Below are 16397 nucleotides of genomic sequence, written 5' to 3' on the forward strand. Positions count from 1 at the left end.
ACTTTATACCTTACTTCATTTTTACGAAGGAATGTTGGTCTTTTACAACAATGTTTCACATCTTACTTCATTTTACAAAAAGAATGTTGGTCTTTACAAACAATAATTTACACCTTACTTTACCATTGTAAAATAATTTTGGTTTTTTGAAACAATACTTTACACCTTACTTCATTTTTACGAAGGTATGTTGGTCTTTTACAACAATGTTTCACATCTTACTTCATTTTACAAAAAGAATGTTGGTCTTTAAAAACAATAATTTACACCTTACTTTACCATTGTAAAATAATTTTGGTTTTTTGAAACAATACTTTACACCTTACTTCATTTTTACGAAGGAATGTTGGTCTTTTACAACAATGTTTCACACCTTACTTCATTTTTATAAGGGAATGTTTGTCTTTTATAACAATACTTTACACTTATGTCTTTGTTTTTAACAATAACGTCTTACACTTTATCTAAATTTTGTATTTTTTTATTCATGCGCAGTAACATAATACGCACTATATTTTAATACTGTGGTGCAATATAAGACTTCGAAGTTACATAAGTAATATTAAAATGTATTATACTGTTCATATATAGTGCTTATTGCGGTAGTACTCTATATAAGGGTAAAAGATGCAGCCATAATGATCGTAGTTAATATATGAAAACCATAAGATCGATAGGTGTTAACTATTTAACATCGACCGTTGAATCGGACAAAACAAGCCAAACACAACATCTGAGTAAATATTGGTTTCCTAATCAGTTCAAAAAGTGAGAGGCCCTGCCTGGCCAGGTTGTAAGGGCGCTCGACTTATGATTGGAGGTCGCGGATTCGAATTCCTGTTAGACCAAACATGCTTACCCTTTCAGCCGTGGGGTCGTTGTAATGTGACGATAATTCACACTCTTCGTTGGTAAAATACTATTCCAATAGTTGGCAGTGGGTGGTAATGACTAATTACTTTCCCTCTATTTCCACACTGCAAAATTAGGGATACCTAACGCAGGTATCAAACAACAAACATAATATGAGTATCCAACCTTTGATCTTAAGTGTGGGTGAAGTACAAAAGTTATTAAGATATGTTGGAATATCCGTGTTTGTTGTTACTTTGGTTAAAAATTATCTAAGTGCCTCATTTCTATTTGTGGCATAAAGAGAGTGATTAAAAAAGTGTCCGTTATTTTGGTTGAAAATGTCCAAGAAAGTGTTCCGAACATAAAATAACCTCATTGAATGAATGTTCTTTTCGATCACAGTATTTAATTCACTAGAACAAGCGATTTGTTGATTTATAGCATTTTAAACGTATCTGGTGAAGAACACCAGATTATTTTAGTAATAAAACCACAATAAATGATAATAAACATAAGTATGCTCGTTAAATTATATGTGATTATACACCACTGAGATTTAGGGTTTTATTGTTCTTCTAGTTCTGGGTTAAAATTGTAATACATTATGATGAAACTAATGATTCTGGTTACATTATATGTGATTATATACTACAGAACGTTAGGGCTACATTGTACCTGTAGTTCTGTAGTACGTCCAGCTGAAACGTACTAATTTGTAAAATTAACTTCTTTGATAATTACACATTACAGCTCAACAGCACATAAAAAGTTTAGAATGGAATCATTTGATGAACTTGCTGTGAATTTTAGTTATTTGAGATCAACAGCAGTTATGTCTTAAACATTGTCAACCTATTGAAGGTATGTTATTCGTGTTAATATGAAACACGTTTCTGATGGATGTTATTTACGGAAATATAGGGATAAAATACAAAGTGTTCTTTTGTGTAAATCAACAATACATCTTAAGATAAGGACTGAGCAGACATTGTTGTGTTGCTCTCCATTGTGATTCATCGGTGAGTTTAAGGCTTGAATCGCTGAAAATGTAGTTTCTAAATTTGCGGTGGTATAGATAATTCATTGTGCAGGTTTGTGTTTAATAGTAATCAAATCTACTTTTTTATGGTCGGTGTTTAGGAATTACAAATAGTGCAATACCTCCTCGGACAAACGATTGAAGACGAGACTCCTCGATTGGAAGAAGTTGGGCCTGAACTTCAGCTTATGCTAAATTAATTTTGTGTGTAAATAAATACTAGTACACGTATTTATCTTGTGATTCTGTGCTTTAGGTCATTAACGTAATCTCAGTTAAACCATTTTCTTTAAAATATTGTCTAGGTAAATTTCTAGTTCTAATAATAGAAATATCTCATTTTCCTTCTATAGTAATTTTTATGGTGGCATTATTAGCGCTGCTTGTCTATTCTTAGCTAATATTAATTAATGATTTGTTTCACAATATCAACACGACTCATTTATTTGTCTGTCTGTTCGCTGAGGCTGATTCGTTATTGCGTGGATCCATATAACGAACTAATGCGTATTTAGTTGCTACCTCTTTGGGTAGACAAAAATTGTTATGGACCATCTATGAAACAGTAAAAACAAAACCACAGATGACAATTCAAAGACACACTGAAGTATACCAACTTATTTCAGGTACACCACAGAAGCCTCTCAGCTGCACAATTAATAACAGGACTTCTGTAGCTTTAGAAGTGGTCTGCCTGGAAGGTTACAGTGACGGCTTCAATCAACGGTTTGTCTTTGAAGTGTACAATGTTGCGATGAAAAAACTAGTGACGAATTTCACGGCCTCTCACCCCATGTTCAGTGTTCACGGTCTTTCTCCTGGAACTCAATTCTTAATCACCGTGTACTCGTTCAACCATAAGGGCAGAAGCGAAACCTGGACGACTAAAATATCTACCTTGTTTAATTCTAGCCATGAAATTTCAGGTAAGCTGTGACCGTAAAGTACATAAGACAGACTTTAGAGAACTCTCCAATTATCGTGTAATGTTTGAAGTTAACACAAATAAGAACGTGTTCATTATTGAAGATACTTTCCACTACACGTCACGAACATCACGAATTGTTGTGTATTTCTCAATGAATTGCTTAAGGAATGAATAAAGACAAGGGAAAGTTCGTATTATTATTGGGTTGAGGAATAATTCGTGAGCGTTTTTTTCAAGTTAAAAAAATATATTCATAAATGAAACGCTTTCGCAAAATATTTCATGTCATTTGGTAGATAATTTTTTGCTCTAATAGATGGTGTGTTTGATTTTCATATGTCTTTAATTTTTGCTTTCATTTTCAGCTCATTAAATGGAATGTCAAGTGGACAAAATCGAGCATTTTCGACACCATCTGCTTTTCGCATTTAATTTCTTGCAATTTCGTTTAAAACAATGCATACTATATACCTAGGTATTACATGAAATAAAGTATCATAATAAATGTTTTGGGTGTAATGTGTTCATGCATTGAAGTATTGTATAGTCTTGCATGTAATGCTTGAATGAAATTATTTAAAAACGCTCACGAATTATTCCTCAACCTAATATTATTCGAAACTTCTTATAACGAAACTTATTTTAAATTATTGAAAACGTGCGTGCTCATATATTTGATTTCGTTCAGAAACTGAAGCACCTTTTTGGTATGAAGCTAATTTAACGAAAGCTGTTTTTGTTTTACATTATTTGTTTTGTGCTAACTATTTACCACACAAACCCAAATAAGAATGGCTTATGCCAGTAATACGTTCTTTTTACAGTCAACGAAAAGATATTTTACTTGTTATCTCTGTATCGAAACGTCTCAAGAAAACGTGATTATACAGGATGTTCGGAAAGTCACTGTGCAGTTTTGTAATCATATGTTTATTCAGTCTATTTCAAGCCAGCAACAGATAGCGGTGTTTAGAAACAAAATAAGAAGGATCCAAACCTGTATTGATGCCAACTGGGGTCACTTTCAACATTGCTTATAATTGTCATTCATATTTACCTTCTGTATTCTATATTGAAACATGTCTGTTGATAAATATATAAGTGCACAGTGACTTTCCGAACACCCTGTAGAACAATATAATTCATCGCGTCCGGTCCCACTGAAACTATTCTGAATTTCTACTAAACAGACTACTATAAGTACCTATGTGATTTATTTTCGTGAATTAAAATAGTTAAATAATGCACTTTAACGAAACACAAACGTAATATAATGATACACTCGTTAATTTAATCCGTTAATATTGTTGAAACTATATGTATAATTATAACATTACGTCATTAATTTAGTTTCATTTGTACTTTAGATGTATCATTTACCTCTATTGTTACTTCTTTTGTTAAGCATTATCGTTGTTACAGTGTATTTCCTGTAATGTTATTATCGCTCGGATATATTTCAGCTGTAACTTATGGTTTAACTTTATTTGTAACTTCCCTTTTCCCGCTCCATGTGTCACGTGACAGAGGTTAAAATTACATCAGGCAGGTTGCAATGATTTTATGTTACATTTAAGTTCGTTATTTTAATCAGAGGATCGGTGTTTGAATACATATCCTAATATTTTATTTATTTCATTTATTATTCATTATCATATGATATTTTTCATAAAAATAAGTTTTTACTTCTTCTACAGTTCTGCATACATCTATGTAGTGAAACATTCAGATGTTTTTCAGCTAGTGGTTTGTTTCATATGTCAGGCTGCTCTGAAGTGCATTTTCACAGCCGTTTAATGACTCTCCATTGGTCAAAACACGTTGTTAAGAAGATTACATAAGTTTTGGATATGCTCGTGTTTCTTTTTTTCTAGGAACAGATAATCGATGACAGTACATAAAACAAACACTTGGTTTTATGTGTTCTCTAATTGAATTATTATGTTTTCATTGGCTAATGCACTTTCACTATTTACAGCGTTGACAATAATGGATAAACCAGATAAATACATCTAGTTTTATTATCATATTATTATATAAAACTTTTACATTAGTATATAAATTTATGATTAATCTTGGTTTTCTAAGCTGAACGAGTCTTGTGTTACATAATTGTAATTACTGTTTAAACTGTTGGTAACACCAAGAGTGCCTCAATGATCAAACATTATAGTGTAATTAATATAATAGGAACATTGTGTTAAATTCGACGTGTTCTTTACTGGGTTAGTTCTTCATTTTGATATATTTAAGTAGTGATCTTTGATATAAAACTGTTATCAACAACTGACTTTATTTGTATGTTATAAACGTGACATATCCAGAGTGACACACATTCCTAACAAATAGGGCCTGGCATGGCCAAGCGCGTAAGGCGTGCGACTCGTAATCCGAGGGTCGCGGGTTTGCACCCGCGTCGCGCTAAACATGCTCGCCCTCCCAGCCGTGGGGGTGCATAATGTGACGGTCAATCCCACTATTCGTTGGCAAAAGAGTAGCCCAAGAGTTGGCGGTGGGTGGTGATGAGTAGCTGCCTTCCCTCTAGTCTTACACTGCTAAATTTGGGACGGCTAGCACAGATAGCCCTCGAGTAGCTTTGTGCGAAATTCAAAAACAAACAAACAAAGCTAACAAATATTTCACTTCTACTAAATATACCTCCATAGTGTGATATATATATATTTAAAATTTAGATAAAAATATATCATATCAATAACACAACAAAACTAGTTAGAATCTGTAAGTTACACATGAGTTATGTTAGTTTATATTTAAACTACCAAACTATTGTTTATAAAATTAGATTAACAAAAATGAGAACGGAAACTTCAAACCGTTTCATCCACGACAATAACCACTTACGTTACAGAGAACAGAAATATGTGATTATTACTTCGCTTCGTTTATCAAAACTAAAACTTTCAAACTACAACGCAATTATCTTTGTTGACACGAAAAACTAGTTTGATTTTATCCACTAAATAACATTATATGACTTAAAATATCATTTGCTTAAAGAGTTTCGATTTCTCAGACAAACTTAGTACCTGGTTTGTTTCTTTAAGTAACATTATATCAATACCTAGTTTGCCTAAGCTGCTAAGATATATAATAATAATTTGTTGTTGTAGTTTTGAGTACAAGAAATCAATTAAAACTTTTACGTAATAACAAATTAAAAACGTTTCTTTTAATTACGTTTTGAATGTCTTACAACGACTACAGTATATTTGTTTCCTAACCAACGTGTAAATATATATATATATAAAATCCGAGATTTTAATCAATTAGGGGCTAAACTTATATCAGTTTCTGTTCTTTTTTTTTTCTTTCAGCACCAGAAACAGATTGGAGTGGAGCCTTCAAGCCTGTTTTGGTGCTTCTGTGCGCTGTATCTGGTGGACTGGTTCTAGTCATACTAATAATTCTTCTGGGAGTAAAATTCAGAAGGAAACAAAAGGCTAAGAGAAAATCGGGTATGTTACTGTATAAACTATACAAGTAGAGAACGGTTGTATGAATCACTAAAGGTAAGGTATTGTAATAGATAATACACAAATATAGCAAGGTTGGGTGGATTAATAAGGCTAAATCATTGTAATTGATATTACACAGATATAGCAGTGTTGTGTGGATTAGTAAGGCTAAATCATTGTAACTCATATTACACAGATATAGCAGTGTTGTGTGAATTAATAAGGCTAAATTATTGTAACTCATATTACACAGATATAGCAGTGTTGTGTGAATTAATAAGGCTAAATCATTGTAACTCATATTACACAGATAGCAGTGTTGTGTGAATTAATAAGGCTAAATCATTGTAATTGATATTACACAGATATAGCAGTGTTATGTGGATTAGTAAGGCTAAATTATTGTAATCGATACTACACAAGTACCTCAGGGTTACATGAATTAATAAGGTTAAGGTATCGTAATTGATACTAGGCTTCGTATAAATGAGAATGAATTGTATCAGATCGAGTAGCTATGTTTACTACCTTTATTCATGTACTTTTCTTAAAGATTAAGTTTCAGTCTAGTTGGATTTTGAAACTTAGGAATCTCTTTAAACACACGAAACTGAATAACGAAGCAATCATACCGTATTCGTAAATAAGGTTAGGATAGAATGTTACCTTGTTTGGTTAGGAATAGATAATTACGTTGTTTGTTTAAAAATATAATGTTACATTGTTTGGTTAGGAATAGAATGTTAAATTGTTTGTTTAAAAACATAATGTTACATTGTTTGGTTAGGAATAGATAATTACGTTGTTTGTTTAAAAATATAATGTTACATTGTTTGGTTAGGAATAGAATGTTAAATTGTTTGTTTAAAAACATAATGTTACATTGTTTGGTTAGGAATAGAATAGTACATTGTTTGTTTAAAAACATAATGTTACATTGTTTGGTTAGGAATAGAATAGTACATTGTTTGTTTAAAAACATAATGTTACATTGTTTGGTTAGGAATAGAATGTTAAATTGTTTCGTCAGAAATACAATATTATATTGTTTGGTTAGAAATATAAGGTTACATTGTTTGAATGATAATAGAATGTAACAAAAGCGAAGATGTATATCTCTTTATTTCAAGAAACTACAATAGTTCGCGTTTACTTTTAAATTATAAAATGAACTGAATGATAGGTATTAATTATTACTACAGAAGCAGATTCGTCTAACATTATATGTTATTTTATTTAATCGGTGCAAACTATATTGATATAACAACAATAACAACTACAGAAAAGACATGTCGAAGATTTGTTGTGCAGTAATTGAAATGTGCTCCAAGTTCAAACACCATAGACTTTCTAGTCTTGCGCAACTATTTTGTCTTCTCGAGGTGGGTTAAGGCGTTCGACTCGTAATCGGAGGGTCGCGGGTTGGAATCCCGGTCGCACCAAACATGCTCGCCTTTTCAGCCGCGGGGGCGTTATAATGCGACGGTCAATCCCACTATTAGTTGGTAAAAAAGTTGGCGGTGGGTGGTGATGACTAGCTGCCTTCCCTCTAGTCTTACACTGTTAAATTAGGGACGGCTAGCGCAGATAACCCTTGAGTAACTTTACGTGAAATTCAAAAATCAAACAGACAATCGTCTTCTCGAAGATGAACTATTATACAAGTTCCAAAATAAATAGTTCAAATTAAACTGACTTACGTTGCCGAGAATTATTTTAAAATTACGATTGAGTTTTCAGAAGAAAAATGTCTTTTCTTACTGATTATAAAAATATCTCTGTTATATTTTAATATATGTATTTACTTACAAACTTAATATTAAGGACTATTTCACTGTGTAATGTAACATTAGATATGAAAACATTTTTTTTATTTGTACAAAAGAAAGAAAAGTGTTTAAGTTGATATTAATGATTTGTATCATAAACATTGTGAGATCACGCATTGAATGTAACATTAAAATTTTCATTTTTGAACAAATAATAAATTACGATTGGAGATATATCACTTGAAACAAAAATATGAGTTATACAAGTAATTTTATAAATACAAATAACTATTCGACAAATTCAAAAACTGAGAATTCTATATATATATATATATAAAGCAAAAAAACCTTAAAATAACGTAGAATATTTAAACTTCATTTCACTCTCTGAATATTCTGGTTCGTTGTAAAAGAAATCTAAGTGTATCTCCACGAAATAAATGTTTGCATGTAATAGAATGTTCTATCTGATATTTTATGTTTGAAAATTTTTTGATTCTATTTCATAAATGTTTTTAACAAAGTAATTTAGTTTCAGTACAGATTTATGAATTAATAATAGAACATGAGCCTAATTATGAATTTGAAACGTTACATTACAGGTACAACATCCGAGTGTCTCATCAAACTAGTATGACTTTGAAAGGTGACATGTTTTAAAGTCAACGTGAATATCTTATACATTAAAATGCTGAGTTAAACATTTCTTTTTAATCAAACAAAAAACAAAACATTAACACGCGCCAAATGTGTATGTAATGACAAGTTACTGACTAAGTCAATAAATATTCCTACTTATTATAATTGATGACTGAACCGTTTGTTAGGCTTAAATAATTGAAAGCAAATCCACATTCTTACTTTATTAACGTAACACAAAAGTCACTTATAACCCTTGTTCTATTCAGCTCAAATTGGATCTCTATATCATTAACTGAAACAATATTTTGATTACCAACCAACATATTATTTAGGAACTTGGCAAATGATTATTTTCTCGCGTTTCTCACCTCTTGAAATAATCTTAATTTCTTTATTAATATGAAATGGAACAGTTTTTTCTCATGTTGACAGGATTTCGTACATATTATTTGTTTCAGTTCATATTCTCACAACCTGTATATTGTTCTAAGTTCCATATGGGCAAGGTCACGTAGTTCAAACCTACCCAGTTGAGCGTCCAGATTATTGAGGAAACAGTCTGTTGGTGTATGTCATTGTAACTTACTTACGAAAGGCTATTTATTTAGACAAATGATAAATTTGAGTTGAGAGCTGAATAAATAAGGGAGAACATTAAGATAATGAATAATTATAATGTAACAGCATTATCTCTCCAAAGTTCACGATATATGAAATATGTGAAACTATCCAATTAATATCCACCTTAACTGTAAATTGTTTAGACATTTAACTACGAATTAAGTTAATGATTATCTCCAGTGATTTAAATTCAACTGTTTAAAGCTCAGTTTATCTTATCTTTTATAGGCACGAATTATAATATTCGTCATTTCTTTATCCTCGATACTGACTAATATTATTTGTGAATAATTAACTGTTTGGGTGTTATTAAGTTAATAAACTTTATCAATTTATGAATATCGGACTCGATTCCTATACTTATATGGATATTATTCCTACACAGAATCGATAATTAAACTTTCACTTTTTTGGATATTTTAATGGAGTTTTTAGATGGCTTGTTAAGTAAGACTCGTTCTCAACACAGTTTGTTCACTTGGCATTTTAATTATAAAACTTCTGCGGTAAATAGTTTCTTAAAGTTTTTAACAATATCTGTCTCTTTCTTAAGGTCGTGTGTTATGACTTGTTATAAACACATCTTATTAATTGTTAATTGGGTATTTTAATTCTAAAACTACTGTGGTAGTTTTCTTTTGTATAGATCTTACCTGGTCTATATAACATGACTAAATAATGGTGAAACACTTTCATTACTACTGTCAAAACTTTACATTTTCTAACTCACTCTACGTTACATTTTGTTTTTACTAATTACATGTACAACTGAGCTAGTTTTAATAACATAACTTTAATTTGTATGTATATTTTCATTCAGGCTAATACTAGTAACATATAGTTTAATACTGAGTTCCTTTTAAGATTTATTTTATAAGTGGTAAATCTAAAAATTAAACTAAAATGTTGAATATACTATGGAGCTATAATTAAGACATATTAACTCACTTAGGACAGATCTCCGTTTATTTCTATCGGAGCTTACATTTTGATGAACCTTAAAATGATTTAGTTCATGTTTTTTATAATTATATCGCATTTTAAAAGAAAGAAAATGATGAATTATAATTTATAGCTAAGTATTCCTATATCAGGTTATCCATGCTAAGAATAAATACATTAAATAAATCAGAATATAAGAATAAATCTGTTTCATGAAGCATCGAATTAAAAGAAAGATAACATATTAATTACAGTAAAGAATTCATCCAGTGATTTATAGAAAACTAGTTATTTCTAAACAAAAGAAAGTGCCTAAACTTCTTGAATGAATAGAAACAAACAGCTTTATGATGAAACACTATTTATGTATATCCGTACTATGTTGTCGTTGGGAAAAAGTAAGAAAACTCGTTTATGAAACACGATAATAAACACAAAATAACATTAAAGTCTTAAAAATATAAATTACCGAATTTAAAGCCATTGAAGTCAACCAGTCGAAGTAGAAAACGAATTTTATAGAAGTTCTTTACTTGGTAATGAACTTGAAGTACTTGTTAAAACAGGAACACAAAGACAGTTATGATGATATAGTTTAGTCTTGTTTTGAATTTCGCGCAAAGCTACTCGAGGGCTATCTGCGCTAGCTGTCCCTAATTTAGCAGTGTAAGACTAGAGGGAAGGCAGCTAGTCAACACCACCCACCGCCAAGTCTTGGGCTACTCTTTTACCAACGAATAGTGAGATTGCCCGTCACTTTATAACGCCCCCACGGCTGAGAGGGCGAGCATGTTTGGCGCGACGAGGTTTAGTCACCCTTGGATAAAAATCCCAGAATAGCTTAACTAGAATGTTAGTGTTCTAGTTATTAAAAAAAAACACGTGTACTGACACAGAGAAATGAATATATATATATATACATACACTGCTGGCCAAAATCTTAAGGGCAATTGTGAGTTGTTGTTTTTCCCATTTTCTTATTTTCGTCTTTTGAAGCTCTACTCAAATAAGTGGTTGAATCTAACAACGCAAAATACATAATTTTTCTTTCTGTTCATGGGCATCAAGATTTTGGCCAGCAATGTATTTGTTGTACTACAGACAGTTTCTGTATGATTGGTGTATTAGTGACAGTTGTAGTTCGTTTGCTGTATTAGACAGTTATACTATGTTTATTGTACTAGTGACAGTTGTAGTTCGTTTGCTGTATTAGACAGTTATACTATGTTTATTGTACTAGTGACAGTTGTAGTGTTTTTGTAATATTAGTGACAGTTTCTGTATGTTTGATGTATTAGTGATAGTTGTAATTTCATTGTATTAGTGATAGTTGTAATTTCATTCTATTAGTGACAGTTGTGGCATGTTTGTTATATTAGTGACAGTCTTTGAATGTTTTCTGTATCAGTTAAAATTGTAGTTTGTTTAATATGTTAGTGACAGCTGTTGTAGTTTTATTGTGTTAGCAGAAGGCGTTCTCAACAACTCAGCGTTGATCATATTCTGTTGTTAAATGATATGAAAATGTCTTCATACGTCCGCACTTATCAACAGACATTTACTGTTTTTGGGAGATAAGTAACTAATTATATTCTACATAATTTCCCCAAGTTTAATCAATATCTAGTGATTTTTACTGCAAAAATAGTGTGAAAAAAATAGTTCCTATGTTAAGATATAATCATTTTCTGGATATAAATGACCTTTAACCTACAGAAACCCATCTCTTCTGAAATGGGTCATTGAACAAAGATATACCAACTTTTGTCAAATTCCATTTCGCCGTTTTCTAAAAATATTGCTAAGAAACACACACATGCATCAATGTCAAAAAATATCCTTCATAACCAATATAACCTTCAGTGTTAACAGCAATAAAAGTAATAAAGAATCCTTTACCAATAATACATAAACCACTGGAAATACCACGACGGATTAGTATTAATCCTTTACTAACGATACACAAACAACTGGGAATACCATGACGAATTAGTATTATAAACAATACACAAACAACTGGGAATACCATGACGAATTAGTATTATAAACAATACACAAACAACTGGGAATACCCTGATGGGTTAGTATAAATCTTTTATAAACAACACCCAAACCAGTGGGAATACCATGACAGATTAGTATCAATCCTTTACCAATATTACACAAACCATTGGGAATACCATGACGGATTAGTATCAATTCTTTACCAACAATACAGAAACATCTGGGAATACCATGACGGATTAGTATCAATCCTTTACCAACAATACACAAACCATTGGGAATACCATGACGGATTAGTATCAATCCTTTACCAACAATACACAAACCACTGGGAATACCATGACGGATTAGTATCAATCCTTTACCAACAATACACAAACCACTGGGAATACCATGACGGATTAGTATCAATCCTTTACCAACAATACACAAACCATTGGGAATACCATGACGAATGAGTATCAATCCTAAACCATTAGTACACAAACCATTGGGAATACCATGACGGATAAGTATCAATCCTTTACCAACAATACACAAACCATTGGGAATACCATGACGGATGAGTATCAATGCGAATACGAATGACATTACCAACAATACAGAAACACTGGGAATACCATTAGTATCAATCCTTTACCAACAATACACAAACCACTGGGAATACCATGACGGATTAGTATCTATCCTTTACCAACAATACACAAACCATTGGGAATACCATGACGAATGAGTATCAATCCTTTACCAACAATACACAAACCATTGGGAATACCATGACGAATGAGTATCAATTCTTTACCAACAATACAGAAACATCTGGGAATACCATGACGGATTAGTATCAATCCTTTACCAACAATACACAAACCACTGGGAATACCATGACGGATTAGTATCTATCCTTTACCAACAATACACAAACCATTGGGAATACCATGACGAATGAGTATCAATCCTAAACCATTAGTACACAAACCATTGGGAATACCATGATGGATAAGTATCAATCCTTTACCAACAATACACAAACCATTGGGAATACCATGACGGATTAGTATCAATCCTTTACCAACAATACACAAACCATTGGGAATACCATGACGGATTAGTATCAATCCTTTACCAACAATACACAAACCATTGTGAATACCATGACGGATTAGTATCAATCCTTTATCAACAATACACAAACCATTGTGAATACCATGATGGATCAGTATCAATCCTTTACCAACAATACACAAACCATTGTGAATACCATGATGGATTAGTATCAATCCTTTATCAACAATACAGAAACCACTGGGAATACCATGACGGATTAATATCTGATGGTATTTACGTTGGTTCATTATTCCATCTATTCTACAAATATTTCCTGTCATCTCAGTAGAAAAACCCTCAAACCATCACATTACTTCCTATTCTTCATGTGCATTAGGTTAAGTATCTTTCACCTATTTCCGCCGGACGTACAATCTTTAACAAATATTTCTTATTTAGACTCATCTGTCCGCAACACCGTTTTCCAATCATCAGCAGTTCAGTTTTTGTACTTTCTGCACATTTTAGTCACTTGACAATAATTGAAGATAGAAGTAAAGGTTTTATAACTGCTACACGACCAAATGTTCAATTTCCGTTGAGTCTTCTCTAGATGTGGACACTGCCTGTCATTTGGTACATGATCCTTTATCTCGTGGTTGAGACCAGTGTCAGTCGTATTTCTGTTTCAAAAGCGATGTAAATAAAGAAATTCTTAACAACAGTATCATTAGGTGTTCTGTCTCTGCTATTTCCTTCACTATTTTCGAATTTACGTGTCTCTGTATCGCGATTTAGGGCGTACTTGACACTGTTTAGGGAACATTTCAAATCTGCAGCATTTTGTCAGAGTGACCAATCAGCACCACGTAAAGCTTTCATACGAACTCTCTGCTTTATCGACGATCAATATATTGATAGATCAAAAACTTAAATCAAAAGTCATGTCCAGAAAAAAATTTATGGGAGTGAATTAGAGACATTTGGAGTAAAATTCCAAAGGTTGGTTGATTAAATATGTTTCAACGATGCCTAAAAGACTGTCTACAGTGATTAAAACAAAAAAGGGACACAAAAAATTAGCTATTTGCTGAACTTAAGCGTTTCCACTAAGTTTCAAAATTTAAACTTTGACTTTGTCTTAACTCTTTTGCAAAATACTATAAGTGCTCGTTTTTGTTTTGAATTTCGCGCAACGTTACTCGAGGGCTATCTGTGCTAGCCGTCCCTAATTTAGTGGTGTAAGACTCGAGGAAAGCACCTAGTCATCACCACCCACCGCCAACTCTTGGGCTACTCTTTTACCAAAAAATAGTGAGATTGACCGTCACATTATAACGCCACCACGGCCGAAAGGGCGAGCACGTTTGGTGCGACCGGGATTCGAACCTGCGACCGTCGGATTACGATTCGAATGCCTTAACACGCTTGGCCATGCCAGACCCACTATAAGTGCTAACAAAGAGAGATATTTGTAGAAAGAACTGTTAAATAGACCAATTTCCTCTTTGAAATCAAATATCTGTTGTTCATGTTTCTTGAATATTATAAAATCACTTGTAATTCGCGACTAATGAAAGTTTATCTGAATGCTGCTTCTTTTTTATGTAATTATAAAAAATACAAAATACCCCAAAAAACCACGAAACACAAAATGAAAGATTGATAATTTGTACAGGGTGGCCCGTAAGTCCCTACCCATCCATATATCTTATGTATCCAGTGTATCACCACCAGTATTCTTGCGCTCATGTACCCACGTACTTGTCACAATACGCTCTTCAAGTGTAAATGGACTTACATGGCCATATTTCTGTGAAAAAAAGAAACAAATTTATAATACATGCGTAATTGAATATAACATAATAACATATGGATGGGTAGAGACTTATGGGCCACCCTGTATATAACTTCTTATAGACCCAATAAAGCTCCTCACAAAATTTTACAAATATCCACATTCCCCATCATGGAATTGTTTAACAGCATTTTAAGTTTAGTGAGTTAACAACAAAAATATGTGATTAGCTGACTGAGTGCTAGTGAACTTACACTTAATAGGACCTCTCGTATGAGATATGTACATACAGGTTAAAGGAATATTTATAGTGTTGTAGTGAATTTCTTTACATTCCGATAAGCCTTTGTTTAGAGAAAAAAAGAACAATGTATTCAGTTAAAATGTACGAAAATCACAAGAGTATTTGTAATTTAAAGGAATGGAAATCTGTTTATTATAACAGATTAGATACTGCTTTACATTACAAGTTGTGGCAAAATGTACGTGTTTGCTTTCATATTTTTATTATTAAATTTTGATAATATCTTTTATTCACGTAAGCTGCCACCAACAATGGAGAGGAAAACAGGTAAGAAAAAAAATCGAAATGTCACTTGGGTTCTCCATTGTTAATACAACAACTGTGTAGCAACTAAGTTCCAATATCTTTGCTGCGAAAGTTAACTCTTCATTGTCATGGCAACAACTGTTTAGCAACTAGGTTACCAATATCCTTGCTATAAAAGTATGTTCCAAGCTGGAATATTTTATAATATATATTTTTTTTATTCTTTTATATTGTAAAAATATATATGAAACACTATTTTAAGCGAATACATCGAAATAACTCGCGAGCATGCGTAGCACATCAATATGGAGTAGTATCCAAATGACCAAAAGGGAAACTTTTAATTTCTTGATGCTTTTTATTTTGTAGGGGGAGCCACTTTAAATAGGTTTAATCACGTTTTGTCTTCATAAACGTTTCGATTTCATTTTTTCGTCATGTCTTGAGATGAATATTTATGGGACAAGTCTCAACTGAATACCTCAATTTTCGTTGGTTTTACAATCCTACTTCCACAGGAAGGTAAAACGTACGATGAACAACATTGTTTATTTACAGTAAAAGAAGACACAGATTCGGAACTCGACAGATTCCATTTTCAATATTTAAAGCAAACTTAAACAATAACATCAATCTCTAAGACAAGCCTAGTATGATAATGTAAGGGCAACCTATTTATAATTTGTTTATCTGTAATTCCATGGAAAAAGTAGGAGTTGGGAAGAT

At 32.2% G+C, this 16397-nt stretch overlaps 1 protein-coding gene across 6 annotated transcripts in view; it reads left to right on the forward strand.

The window, feature by feature from the left end:
• The window catches only part of LOC143231660 (synaptogenesis protein syg-2-like), a 243938-nt gene that overhangs the window by 214912 nt on the left and 12629 nt on the right, over positions 1-16397 (forward strand). For 4 of the 6 annotated variants that reach the window (XM_076466229.1, XM_076466227.1, XM_076466226.1 and 1 more), the window contains 3 exons: positions 2521-2820; positions 6158-6298; positions 15665-15692. In XM_076466229.1, coding sequence (XP_076322344.1) covers positions 2521-2820; positions 6158-6298; positions 15665-15692 — 469 coding nt within the window. Of the gene's footprint in view, positions 1-2520; positions 2821-6157; positions 6299-13782; positions 15598-15664; positions 15693-16397 lie in introns of those variants that run through there. The other 2 variants (XM_076466231.1, XR_013017101.1) reach the window with 2 other exon arrangements.

This window comes from Tachypleus tridentatus, chromosome 11 (genome assembly GCF_004210375.1).
Source record: "Tachypleus tridentatus isolate NWPU-2018 chromosome 11, ASM421037v1, whole genome shotgun sequence".
Lineage (NCBI taxonomy): Eukaryota > Metazoa > Arthropoda > Merostomata > Xiphosura > Limulidae > Tachypleus > Tachypleus tridentatus.